The sequence below is a fragment of the Diceros bicornis genome, chromosome 4 (assembly GCF_020826845.1).
Source record: "Diceros bicornis minor isolate mBicDic1 chromosome 4, mDicBic1.mat.cur, whole genome shotgun sequence".
NCBI classification, from domain to species: Eukaryota; Metazoa; Chordata; class Mammalia; order Perissodactyla; family Rhinocerotidae; genus Diceros; species Diceros bicornis.
The window spans coordinates 11,864,764-11,878,807 of record NC_080743.1 but is presented as its reverse complement, the minus strand read 5'-3'; the positions used below and the strand labels follow the sequence as shown (position 1 = coordinate 11,878,807).

The 14,044-nt window shown below is 34.5% G+C and overlaps 1 protein-coding gene across 1 annotated transcript in view; it reads left to right on the top strand.

Moving 5' to 3' along the window:
* LRRIQ3 (leucine rich repeats and IQ motif containing 3) overlaps nucleotides 1-7,721 on the top strand; it is a 187,469-nt gene extending 179,748 nt beyond the window's left edge. The window contains exon 8 of the mRNA XM_058538299.1: nucleotides 5,432-7,721. Coding sequence (XP_058394282.1) covers nucleotides 5,432-5,588 — 157 coding nt within the window. The 3' untranslated portion in view covers nucleotides 5,589-7,721. The remainder of the gene's footprint in view (nucleotides 1-5,431) is intronic.
* The last annotated feature ends 6,323 nt before the right edge of the window (nucleotides 7,722-14,044 follow it).

The window sequence follows — 14,044 nt, the reverse complement described above, 5'->3', positions numbered from 1 at the left end:
AATTCATTTACATTTCTACAGACAAGAATCATTTGCATTACTCACAGTTTTCCTCAATTTATAAAGTTGTAAAATAGTTCAAAGAGGTTGAAAGACACAGATAACTCTGAAGGGTACACCAGACAGGACCCTCAGTCATTTTTTTTTATCCTTTCAAAGTCTTCAACACAATGTTTTCTGATATTAGATTGAAACTTATCAGCTACAGTTTTATCCTGGTGATATTTTAAGTGGCCAAACTATGTAAATACATCTAAGGCTTGTCTGGAAATACTTAGAGATCATTATAGCTGCTTATTTCATTTACATTTTTAAATGCTATCATTTAAAAAAATAGTTTGTACTGGAAAGGAGTGTAAATAAGAAGAAGAATGTATTTGCCTTTTCCCACTTATAAGCAATTTTTAAACTATTTACTGAGGTACTTTACGTAATATCTTTTTAAGTATGAAAAATATTTTATATTTGTGTCCTCCAAAATTTAAAAACATTTTCCTTAATGTATACTTTATGTATGTGTAAGAGATTTTTGGAAATAATTTTTCTAGAATTTAATAAAACAAATTTTGTAAAAGAGAATGAAAACTAGTTTGGTATATCAAAATACAAATTTAGTGCAAATCAATGTTGGAGAAATTTAATCAGCTTAGTTTTATTACAGCAAATTGAATGTCTGGCCATCATTAATTTGTAGAGGATCCAGAGTCAAGAGAGCTTCCTAATGTATCTTAACTGAATTATCTTCTCTTGAAAGCTGCTGCAAAGATATTATCCTTGAAAGCACACAGGAATGAGGCAATGTTCTAGTTATGTCGGTAATGTGTCCTAAAAGGCATTATTGAGTTTTATTATAAATGTTTTCAAATAAAGATTGAGTATCAACATGCTGAAAAGTGCTGTGACTCAAAAAAGTCAAGTCTGTCTAGAGATTTTCAATTCTTTTTCTGCTGGTTGATTCTTTATTAACGTATCAAATACTTGACCTAAAAGCATTCTGATGAATCTTAATAACTAGTGGAGTCATTACTGAGAATGTAGCTCCCTGATAGGCTGTGGAATGAGGAAGAATGAAAGAAGAAAGGGGAACTACAAAACTCTAGGAAGTTGATAAAATACCAAGCAGGGGTATTTAAGAATGAATTAAAAACAGACTTTGAAATGAAAGAATTTATATATCAGGTAAAAGCTGGCCATGCATTTCCCAAAATATTCTTGTCCATACTCTGAAAAAGTGATGGCACTGCTCAGGGCAGAACAGAAGGGTGTCCATTTTGAAGTAGAGTATCAATTAGCTTCGAAGATCTGGCACATTAGGCGGTTATCCAATTACATCATCTTCTACTTGTCCTTATTTTGGTCATCAATTGACCTTCTAGACTATGCTCTTCATTCACTGTGGTCTTTGTATCCTGATTTATAAAGCTTTTCTCCATCCAACTTCTGCCATAATCACAATTAACTTCTAAATTTATGAGAACAACCTTCCCAGTTGCCTAACCTAAACATTTTTGGATCCCAACAACCTTTAAACTCATTTTCATAGACATATAAAAGTGCCATCTTGCAACTGCCTCACTTGGAACTGTCCCACCTCTTAAATTTTAAACTCTTGTATACTTATTTATGGCTAAAATCTCCTATCTTTTCAACTCTTTTCTTCCTTTGCTTTCCCCACATTTATTCTTCAAATATATTGTGACACTCATCTCTCAAATAACATTCCTTATAGACTTCTTTTCATTTATAGTGGGGCCTCCAGTGTTCTTCAATTCAATTATTCTTTTATCCACTCCATCTAGTGTCTCTGAAGTCCTTTCTTTTCATTGCCTCCACCATAGTAACCACCCTAACCCCTACCTTGGAATAATCCAACTATCTATCTTTACTTCTTGTATTCAGGTAAAAATGGCTAGAATTGATCATTGACTTGTAGATTTATGCTGATGTTAATTGCATGGTCTCTGACTTTAGCTGTTCCCTCAGGTGCTTGCTCTTTCTCTTATTATCTACAAAAGTGATGTCAACCTTCATCAACTATAGAGCTTCCTATCCAAACACCACCTCTGACCTCTCCTTTTCAGCAAGCCAATTTATCTGTTTCCCAAAGAAATTTTAGCCCTTCAAGCTTGACTTTATTCAATTTTCTATATCCGTATTTATAAAATTCTACATATCCTATATTTATCCTCACTTCTTTTTCTACTATCTCAGGATTAGTTTCCCATTTTCCTATTAACAGCTCATAATCCTCTGCTTATGCTCTTAGAATGCTTGAAATTGGGTAATGCAAGGCCTCTGCACTAGGCAGAATTATGGACCCCAAGATGATATCATGCCCTGATCCCTAGGACTATAAATATGATAAGATACCACGCTCATGAATATACTATTTTACATGGCAAAATGGACTCTGCACATGTAATTCAGGGTACTAATTTGTTGACCTTAAAATAAGGAGATTATCCTGGATTATTCAGGTTGGCCCAATGTGTATAACATGAGCCTTTAAATGCAGAGGCAGAAGAGAAAGTCAGATGCAAGGTAGGAGGATTTGATGTGACATTGCTAACTTGAAGATGAAGGGGGTTATGTGGAAAGAGTGAGAAGAAAATGAATTCTAACAACAACCAACAATCTTGGAAAGAGGACCTCAAGATCTGGATGAGAACCACAGCCCTGGCTGACTCTTTGATTTCAGCCTTGTGAGAACCTAAGCAGAAAACCGGACTGAGCCATATTGTACCTGGACTTCTGACCCATGGAAATTATGAGATAATAAATGATTATTGTTGCAAACCACTACATTTATGATAATTTGTTACATGGCAATAGGAAATACGTACTCTAACTTTGCTCTTCTGTTTCCGAGATTGCTTTGGTTATTCCAGGACCTTTGCATTTCCGTATAAATTTAAATTTTGATAAATTCAAAATATCTAAATTTAATACATTTAAAATATTAATCTAAATTTAATCTTATATGTTTAAAACAAATTTAAATGTTAATTTCTACCCAAAAGGCTCTTGGCGTATTAATTTGGATTATATTGAACCTCTAGATAAATTTGGGGAGAATTGACATCTTAATAGAATTGTCTTCCAATTGTTGAACATAGTATAACTCTCCGTTAATTTAGGTCTTCTTTAATTGTTTTGACAATATTTTAGCATTTTCAGGTGTGGGCCTTGTGTATCTTTTGTTAAACTTATGTCCAAGTATTTTATGTTTTTTTTGGTAGTATTGTAACTGGAATTTCTTTTTTAATTTCATTCTCCAACTGTTTGATCCTGGCAAATATAAATACAATAGATTATTGTGTTTCTCAATCTTCAATTCTTTTAAACAGTTGGGTTTTGTTTTACATTTTGTTCACAGTTTATAATTGTTATCTGTAGGGGGGCTATTTCAGTACATTTGTTAGACTCTGCTACGTGTCCAGAGATGACTACTCTCCAGAGCTCAACTCAAAATAGTTTTAGCTAATTTTCATTGAGTGAGTATTAAGTGCCAGGCATTCCTCAAAAGATTTTAAATGTATTAGCTCATTTACTCCTTACTAATCCCTATGATTTGGATTGTCCCTTCTGAAAGATGAAGAAAATGTTGCATACAAAGCTTAAATAACTTGTCCAAAATCACACAATCAACAAGTTGCAGATCTGGGTTTCAAACCCTAGCACAAAGGCCTTACTCCCTGTACTCTTAACCATAAGCCATTGCCTCTCCATATTCAACTCCCTAGGCATCACCACATGGATAGGCAGGCTCTTTAAACTCAATATTACCAAAGCAGAACTCCAATCTTTCTCCCCATCTGGCTGCTCTTCCTACATTTCTTATCCTGATGAATGACACTATAATCTGTCCAGTAAAGGAAGTATTAAATGTCAGACACTCCTCTAAGGATTTTAAATGTATTGACTTAGTTAGTCATTTACTAAACCCTGTGAGTTGGATTACCCCTTTTTAAAGATGAAGAAAATGAGGTACAGAGAACCTGAATAACTTGTCCAAAATCACATATTCAATAAGTTGCAGACTTTCTAGACTTAGGCCTCTTTTCCACTCCCCAAGTTCAGATTTCTGAGTATACCTAAATACAAATAGAGGGCTCCATGATCAGGTCTAAGTCTGTTTCTCCAGGCTTATCCGCTCAACTGTTCCCCTTACCAGAACTGTATGACCTGGACAATTATACTGTTGTCACTTCTTGGAGCATGCCAAGCTGTGCTACTTTCTCCACCTTTATTTTAGCTGTTCATGCTATATAAACAAACATGCATGAACAAAATATTCTTCCCCTCCACTTTCTGCCTGGAAAATACACATCTGTCAAGACTAAGTTCAAAGATTATTTCAACTCTGAAGCCTTTCCTGTCTTTCTTCTCTCTGTTCTCCAGGTTATATTTGCTAATTTTTTCATCATACATCACTCTGTCTTATTACACAGTGCTTTCATTATGATACTATAATATTTTATTTATGGGTTCATAAACCTTTATTTCTCTTTACTTTCTATTAGCTCTTCATAGTCATATCATGTCATATTTTTCTTTATGTTTTCAGCATCTAGGGATAGTGCCAAGCATTATAATACATAACTATTGAATGAATGAAGATGAATGAATGAATTTTCCTAAGGCCCATAACAATTCTCAGGTTTGACAGAGTAACCTGGTTCACTTTCTCTTAGTTAGAGTCTGTCTTAGTCTGCTAGGGCTGCCATAACAAAATACCACAGACTGGGTGGCTTAAACAACAGAAGTTTATTTTCTCACAGCTTTGGAGGCTGAAAGTCCACGATCAAGGTGTTGCCAGGTTTGGTTTCTCCTGAGGCCCTTTTCCTTGGCTTAAAGGTGGCTGCCTTTTAACTGTGTCCTCACATGGAGGTTGTTCTGTGTGTGCACATCCTTGGTGTCTCTTCATCTTCTTATAAGGACACTACTCACATTGGGTTAGGGCCTACCCATATGATCTCATTTAAATTTCATTATCTCTTCCAGGCTCTATTTCCAAATATAGTCACTTTCTAAGGTACTGGGGGTTAGAACTTCAACATATGAATTTGGAGGGTGTGGGAGGGGACACAGCTTAGTCCATAACAGAGTCCTAGAGAAGCTAAGATTAGTGAAGCTTAAGTATAAGTTCAGCAAATCATCGCATAGTCTGGTTTAGATGCCTCTCTAGGAGTCTAAACCAGAGTTCAGGACAATTCTGTTACAGCCAATAGAAATCTTAGTAATATTAGCCCAACATAAATATTATTGAATGAAATAATAAAATTCTATGCAATAAGTGGAGTTCTATCTTTTTTCCATTTGTATATATCTATTTTGAAAACATCTAATTATCATTAATGATCTGATTGATTGTTATGGTTTTAGTCATTTAAAAGTATCTCATTCTATTACCTTTCTTTTTACCTCTTAGGGCTCAAGAAACATATAAAAGACACCGTGAAGAAAAATTTGTTATGGATATGATTGCCTTTCAAAAAGCTTGTGAAAGATTCCAAGATGCTAAAACACAAGTTGCAATTGTGAAAACGAATTTAGTCTTTAAAGTTCCGAAAGGAATGACAAAATGAACCAATGTCAGATCACATCCAGTGGTCATTTCGAATTATGACCACTATTTTTAGTTAAAAGACTTTGAAATAATACTATGAAAGAGGAAATACTCCATGTCACAAGATGGATTTGTATATAAATCTTATAAAAAGTGTAAAGAATAATTAAATGTTTCTCTTGTTGATCATAATTTAACTGAAATCAAATTGACTTGGCACCCCCAAAAGGTTCCTTATATATCCAGATGTCCAAGGAACAATTAAAACTGATTTTATTTATTGCAGGTAGGAAATATTGCAAAGGCATTGCTTATCCTGAGTATAGCAATTCATAACATATTTTCAGTTTTTCTGGCAACCTTAGCTTAGTAATTTCTGCCCCAGCTGCTGACTTTATTATTAAGACACTGTATACTTTGATTAGTTTCATTACCTGCTTTCAGATATTTAATTATATTTCCTGTTTATTTGTTAAAACAATTTCTGAATTTATTTTTTCAAAATAAGTGTTTCACCGTTATATCAGGGATTCATGCTCTTATAAAAATTCAGAAAGTATAAAATATAAAAGGAAAACTAAACCTTCCTATTAACTTCTTTGGAGATTGTAAGATTTTTGTATATTGACATTCCATGTGTTTGCTGTTTGTATATATGTGGGGGCAGAGAGGAGAGAGAGAGAAGGTACATGTAATTATATAATTATGACCATAAAGTCATAACATAAGGTACACAGAAATGGTATATGCTAATTTTAAGTCTATTTAATACAGATTCGTGGTGTAAAATTTATTAAAGAACAATGTAAAAAAAGATATAAAAATGTTTTGAAAATTTAAGTCAATTTTCAATAGTGTTTTCATATATCTAGAAAGATAAGTGTCTCACTATGATTATGACATTGCTCACAATACAACGTAGCTAATGCAGTTCAAAATTTCTCTTTAATACTTACCAGTTATAAGTGCAAGTTTTTAAAAGTGTTTCTTTTTAAAATTCTCTAATTTTATCAGTCTATGGTAAATTTCCAAAAATGAAGTATTTTACAACAGCAGTTATTCAGTTGTGCTTCTATGATGGACCACTAGAAAATGCTGGTAGTATTTTCCTAATTTCCTGTTTAAATCCTTGGCACCAGCTCTTACTTTCCTGTTAATACACATACAACTAATGAGCAAATCATTAGTTTTGGTATTGGTATGTGGTATTTCTAATTATTCTTCAAAAAGAATAAAAGGAGATACTGTGTGGTGGTGAAAAGCATGACAGATGTAGGTTCTCATAACAAGTTAGATAATTTCTCTGTTACCCTAGTTTTCAGTTCTGTATTTGGAAATAATACATACCTTTTTTGGAATTTAATGAAAATAATAATCCATGTCATATAGTTTTGTTATGAGACTTAAATGATAAAAACACATAAAGCAACACAATGCATTCTGCAGAGTAAGCAGTTAATAAAGGTAAGTGTGTAGAAGTGGAGGCAGAAGACTTCTCTGTGTAGTTATAGGAGAATTTGCCAACTGTCTATGTAAGATTTTAGTGATACTGTCAAGGAACAGCAGAATTTTTTGTGTGATATATTTGAATATAATTAATTTATTTAATCAATACATTTATTGAATGTTTCTTGCCCTTTCTCTTTGCACCTATTCCATACTACAGACTTTTATAGTCTTTATCACATGACAGGTAATCAGTAATTTCCTTTATTATTTTCACCCAACTATAAACTTCTTGAAGGCAAAGACTATTTTACTCATCTCTGTGTTTCTATTACTTTGTACTAAGGCAGATATATTACACACAATACTTTTTCTGTTTATAGCTCTCTTTTCCCATTTATGTGCTGTCTCAGGTCAATCTCATGACCTTTACTGCCACTTACTGTTTATGTTTTGAAGAATTAAAAATATGTATCTCTAGGTTATACATTTAGTCTTAATATGTCTCCTATATTTCCAAATGCATGCTAGACACCTCTACGTAGAAGGCTTAAGGTTTTTTAAAAATCATACATTAAAATGGAATTCATTATTATTTTTTTTACTATTTTCCCCCTCCTCAATCTTGCTTCTCCTTCTGTGTTCCCAAACTCCCATAGATTCATAACCATCTAAATGGTCTCTCATATTAAAAATTTAGAAGACATTCTTGACTCCTTTCTTTTACCCCACCACATCTTATGAAGTATGAAGCCTTGTAAATTCTATCTGCAGAAGGTCTCTGTGACAGAGACTGGCTAGCTTTTCATCAAACCTATCTTTTATTTCTTTAGGACACAATTAGTCTATATTTACCAGCTTCCCTTGCACAGTTAGTTGAGACACAGGACTGAATTCTGGCAGATGGAATCTGGCTAAAAGTGATTGGCAGCCCTTCCAGATACATACCATGTACTATCCCCCATGGTCTTTCCTCTTCTTTAGCCACCTTGGAAAACACATGTTAAAAAGGGCTGAGTCACAAGATGAAAAGAGCCCGGGTTCCTGAATCACTGCTTGTGGTGTGATCAAGAACACCTATTTTGTTCCTTACACTATCCAAAAAATATTCAGTTATATTAAGGGCTTTGTAACTTCATCAATTATATTAGGCCAGCAGCTAATAGTGATTTAACCATTAGAGAACTTGGTACCAAAAGTAAGAGTGCTGACATCACAAAATCCCCACATATGTGCTGATGGCTTTCCTGGGAAGTGAGGAAACTAATATTGAGGACAAAAATATGGAGACTCAGGTCTACCGATGGTGTAGCCCAGGGGTTGGCAAACTTTTCACTAAGCAACAGATAGTAAATATTTTAGGCTTTGTGGGCTATACAGTGTCTGTTGCAACTACTCAATTCCATTGCTGTAGCACAAAAACAGCCATAGATAAGATGTAAACAAATGACTGTGACTGCATTGCAATAAAACTTTATTTACAAAAACAAGAGGCTGGCTAGATTTGGCCTATGGGCCATAGTTTTCCAACCCTTGACATGGATATTTAGACTTGTAATTTTTTAGAACTTATACATGCAAGGGTGCTAGGTCCTCTCTTCTAAGCTAATACAAATCTTAAACACAGCAAATTTCTCAAATAAATAACTGCTTATAACCTTATACTAATAAAGACACCCTAAAGTGCTGTTGCAGCCAGCCCTTGTGGTCTAGTAGTTAAGATTCCGTACTTTCACTGCCATCTCCTGGGTTTGTTTCTTGGTCAGGGAACCACACCACCCATCTGTCAGTTGTCATACTGTGGTGGCTACGTATTGCTGTGATGCTGAAAGCTATGCCACCAGTATTTCAAATACCAGCAGGGTCACCCATGGTGGACAGGTTTCAGTGCGGCTTGCAGACTAGACAGATGAGGAAGAAGGACCTGGCCACCCACTTCCAAAACAATTGTCCATGAAAACCCTATGAATAGCAGCAGAGCATTGTCTGCGATAGCACCAGAAGCTGAGATGGCTCATAAAGACTGGGCAGGGTTCTGCTCTGCTGTCTTCAGTGTTCCTAGGAATCAGAATTAACTTGAGGGCACTAACAACAAAAGTGTTGTTGCAGATTAAAATAAATTTGTTTCACATGCTAGTAATACTGAAGTGTTTCAAAATAAATCACCATTAAAAACTATACATAAATGCCAAGACAGAATTTGCTTAAAAAGGGAAGTCCCACACTGAAGCCAAGGTTAACAGGAAAAAACAGCAACAGGTTACACTAAAATATGGGGTGATCGGAAAAGAGGGGATTATAGCCAAGGTAATGACATACTGTGAGCCCTTTCTTTGAATAGTGAGATAGTGATAAAAGAAAAGCTCTCCTTTCACCTCTTCCTAGAGTTTCCTTAGGAGAAGCAGAGGCCACTACAGGCGCTATTCAGGGATTGCAGCAGCAGCATCTCATCTCAGAAGAAAACTAAAAGAGGTTAACTATTAACTTGTTCTTCTCTTTGTTTCTTTGAACCAAGAGTAAATTTGTATTTTGTATCCAATGATCAATCTCCTAGTTCAAATTGTGTGATAATAGAGTACAATGGTTAAGAGCACAGGCTTTGGAACCAGAAAGACCTGGGTTTAAATTCTTTATCATTTTATTAATTATGTGACCTAGAGAAAGTTATTGAAGCTCAATTAAAATTTCAGTTTCTTCATTTATAAATGAGATAATGTATGTAAAGCATTTGGGACATTTCTATATCATGATAAGTTCATGGTAGTGATTCTTATGTACAAAGGTAGTAGAGATTTCATGAACTCATGAGAAATGAGTCAATCTCTTGAAATTCACCTGGAGGCTTTCTGATACCTTTGTATTATATTTTGAAGAAAATGTCTCCAATTCCCTGGAATTGCCGAAGCTAACAAGGCCTATCAAAAGTCATTTAATGAAGAGAGATGAGGGGGATGGACAAGACAACAGCAAGAGAAAGGAGGCCATTATGCAAATATATGTTCATTTACATAATCACACAAAGGCAAGCTTAGAAAGAGACTCTAAAAAGGTTCCAAGATAAAAGTTTTCTGTCTACTATTTGACTATTCTACCTGTTATTTTGACTATTTATTATTAACTACAATAATTTGTTATTGGATAGACAGTATAAAAAAGTTGTAAATTATAATGTCAATAACCTAAATTGTGAGTAGAGGGAGAAGTAAAAGTACAGTTTCTATTTGCTATTGAAGTTAAGTTGTTATCAGCTTAAAATAGGATGGTATAGGTGTAAGATATTTTATGTAAACCACATGGTAACCACAAAGGAAAAACTTGTAGTAAATACACAAAAGATTAAGATAAATAAATCAAAGCATACCACCACAAGAAGTCATGAAAACAAAAAGGAAGAGAGAAAGAGAGGAAGAAAGGAACTGCAAAACAGTCAGCAAAACAATCCACAAGATGGCAATAGTAAGTCCTTATCTATCAATAATTACTTTAAATGTAAATGGATTAAATTCTCCAATCAAGAAATAGAATGACTGAATGGATTGAAAAACAAGATCCAATGATACTGCTACCTGCCAAGAGACTGACTCTAGCTGTAAGAAAACACATAGACTCAAAGTGAAGGGATGGGAAAAGATATGTCAAGTAAATGGTAACCATAAGAGAGCAAGAGTAGCTATACTTATATCAGACAAAATACAGTTTAGACTAAAAATGGTTACAAGAGACAAGAATATCAATATATAATGACAAAGGAGTCAGTTTATCAAGAAAGATATAATGATTGTAAATATTTATGCTCCTAACATCAGAGCATCTAAATATATATAGTGTACTAACAGAACTAAAAGAAGAAAGAAACAACAATACAATAATAATAGAAAACTTTAATACCTAATTCATAACAATAGAAAAATCATCAGATGGGAAATCAAGAAACAGCAAATTTGAACAATGTTATAGAAAAACTGGACCTAGCAGACATATATAGAACATTCCATCTAACAGCAGCAGAATACACATTCTTTTCTAGCACACACAGAACATTCTCCAGGATAGAGCATATGTTAGGCCACAAAACATGTCTCAACAAATTCAAGAAGGTAGAAATCATATCAAGTGTCTTTTCCAAACATAATGCCATGAAACTGGAAATCATAACAGGAGTAAAATTGGAAAATTTGCAAATACATGGAATTAAACAACATTCTCTTGAAGAATCAATGGGTTTTAAAAAAAATAAAAAGGGAAAAAAATATCCTCAGGGCCAGCCCCACGGCCTAGTGGTTAAGTTCAGTGCTCTCCACTTCGATGGCCCAGGTTCGGTTCCTGGGCAGGGACATACACCATTTGTTGGCAGCCATGCTGTGGCAGTGACTCACAGACAAAATAGAGGAAGATTGGCACAGATGTTAGCTCAGGGTGAATCTTCCTTAGCAAACAAACAAACAAACAAAAAAATATATATATATCTTGAGACAAATGAAAATGAAAACACACCAAAACTTATAACAGAGCAAAAGTAGTTCTAAGAGGAAAGTTTATAGCTATAAATGCCAACATTAAGGGAAAAAAAAAGGTCTTGGGGCCGGCCTGGTGGCGCAAGCAGTTAAGTGCGCATGCTCCACTGCAGCAGCCCAGGGTCCACTGATTCGGATCCTGGGTACGCACCGATGCACTGCTTGTGGAGTTATGCTGTGGCGGCCTCCCATATAAAGTAGAGGAAGATGGTCACGGATGTTAGCTCAGGGCCAGTCTTCCTCAGAAAAAAGAGGAGGATTGGCATCAGATGTTAGCTCAGGGCTGATCTTCCTCACAAAAAAAAAAAAAAAAAAGAAAAAAAAGGTCTCAAATAAACAACATAAAATTATATACCTCAAGGAATTAGAAAACTAAAAACAAACTGAGCCCAAAGTTAGTAAAATAAAGGAAATAATGAAGATTAGAGCAAAGTAAATGGAATAGAGAATAGGCAAATAGAAAAGATTAATGAAACTAAGAGTTGGTATTTGAACAGATAAACAAAATTCATGAAACTTTAGCTAGACATACTAAGAAAAAAAGGGAAAAGACAAATAAATAAAATTGTAAATAAAATAGGTAACATTACAACTGACAGGACAGAAATACAAAGGATAGTAAGAGACTGCTATAAACAATAATATACCAACAAGTTGGACAACCTAGAAGAAATAGATAAAGTCCTAGAAACGTACAACTTACCAATGCTGAATCATGAAGAAGTAGAAAATCTGAACAGACCAATAATGAGTAACGAGATTGAATCAGTTATCAAATCTTCCAAACAAAGAAAGGCCCGGGACCAGATGGTTTTGCTGGTGAATTCTACTAGACATTTAAATGAGAAGGAACACCAATCCTTCTCACATTCTTCGAAAAAATTGAAGAGGAAGGAACACTCCCAAATTCATTTTATGAGGCCAAATTCATTTACCCTGACTCCAAAGCCAGATAAGGACACTACAAGAAAATAAAATTACAGGCCTATATCTCTGATGAATATACATACAATATTCTCAATAAAATACTAGCAAACCAAATTTAACAGTACATTAAAAGGACCATACACCACGATCAAGTGGGATTTATATATGAGATGCAAGGATGGTTCAAAATACACAAACCAATAAATGTGATACACCACATTAATAGAATAAAGATAAAAATCATATGATCATTTCAATAAAGGCAGAAAGAGCATTTGACAAAATTCATCATCCTTTTATGATAAAAATTCTCAACAAATTTGATATAGAAGGACTATACCTCAACATAATAAAGATCATATATGACAAGCCCATACATAACATCATATTCAATAGTGAACAGTTGAAAGCTTTTCCTCTAAGATCAGGAACAAGATAAGGGGGCCCACACTCACTAGCCCTATTCAACATAGTACTAGATGTCCAAGTCAGAGCAATTAGGCAATGAGAAAAGTAAAAATTGGAAAGGAAGAAATTGAAATTGTCTCTGATATGATGGGATACAATCTTATATAGAGAAAATCCTAATTAATCCACCCAAAAAAACCTGTTAGAAGTATAAATTGAATTCAATAGAGTTGCAGTACACAAAATCAACATAGAAAAATGCGTTGTGTGCCGGCCCCATGGCTTAGCGGTTAAGTGCGCACGCTCCGCTGCTGGCGGCCCGGGTTCGTTCCGGGTGCGCACCGACGCACCGCCTCTCCAGCCATGCTGAGGCCGCGTCCCACATACAGCAACTAGAAGGATGTGCAGCTATGACCTACAACTATCTGCTGGGGCTTTGGGGGAAAAAATAAATAAATAAAAAATCCGTTGTGTTTCTATACACTAACAATGAATTATCTGAAAAAGAAATAAAGAAAACAATCTCATTTACAATAGCATCAAAAAAGAATAAAATACTTAGGAATAAATTTAACCAATGAGATGAAAGATCTGTACACTGAAAACATTAAGGCATTGATGAAAGAAATTGATGAAGACATGAATAAATGGAAACATAGCCCATGTTCATAGATCAGAAGAATTAATATTATTAAATTGTCCATACTACCCAAAGCCATCTATAGATTCAATGCCATCCCTATCAAAATTTCAATGGCACTTTTTACAGAAATAGAAAGAACAGTCTTGAGAAGGAAGAACAAAGCTGGAAGCATGACACTTCCTGATTTTGAACTATATTATGAAGCTATAGTAATCAAAATACTATGGCACTGGCATAAAAACAGACATATAGCTCAATGGAACAGAATAGAGAGCCCAGAAATAAACCCATGCATATATGGTCACCTAATATTTGACAAGGGATCCAAGAATAATCAATGGGGAAAAGATGGTTTCTTCAATAACTGCTATTGGGAGATCTCGATATTCACATGTAAAAGAACATAATTTGACCCCTATCTTACATCATTCACAAAAATTAACTTGAAGTGGATTAAAGAGTTATATGTAAGAACTGAAGCCATAAAACTCCTAGAAGAAAACATGGGGAAAAATCTTCTTGACATTGGTCTTGGGA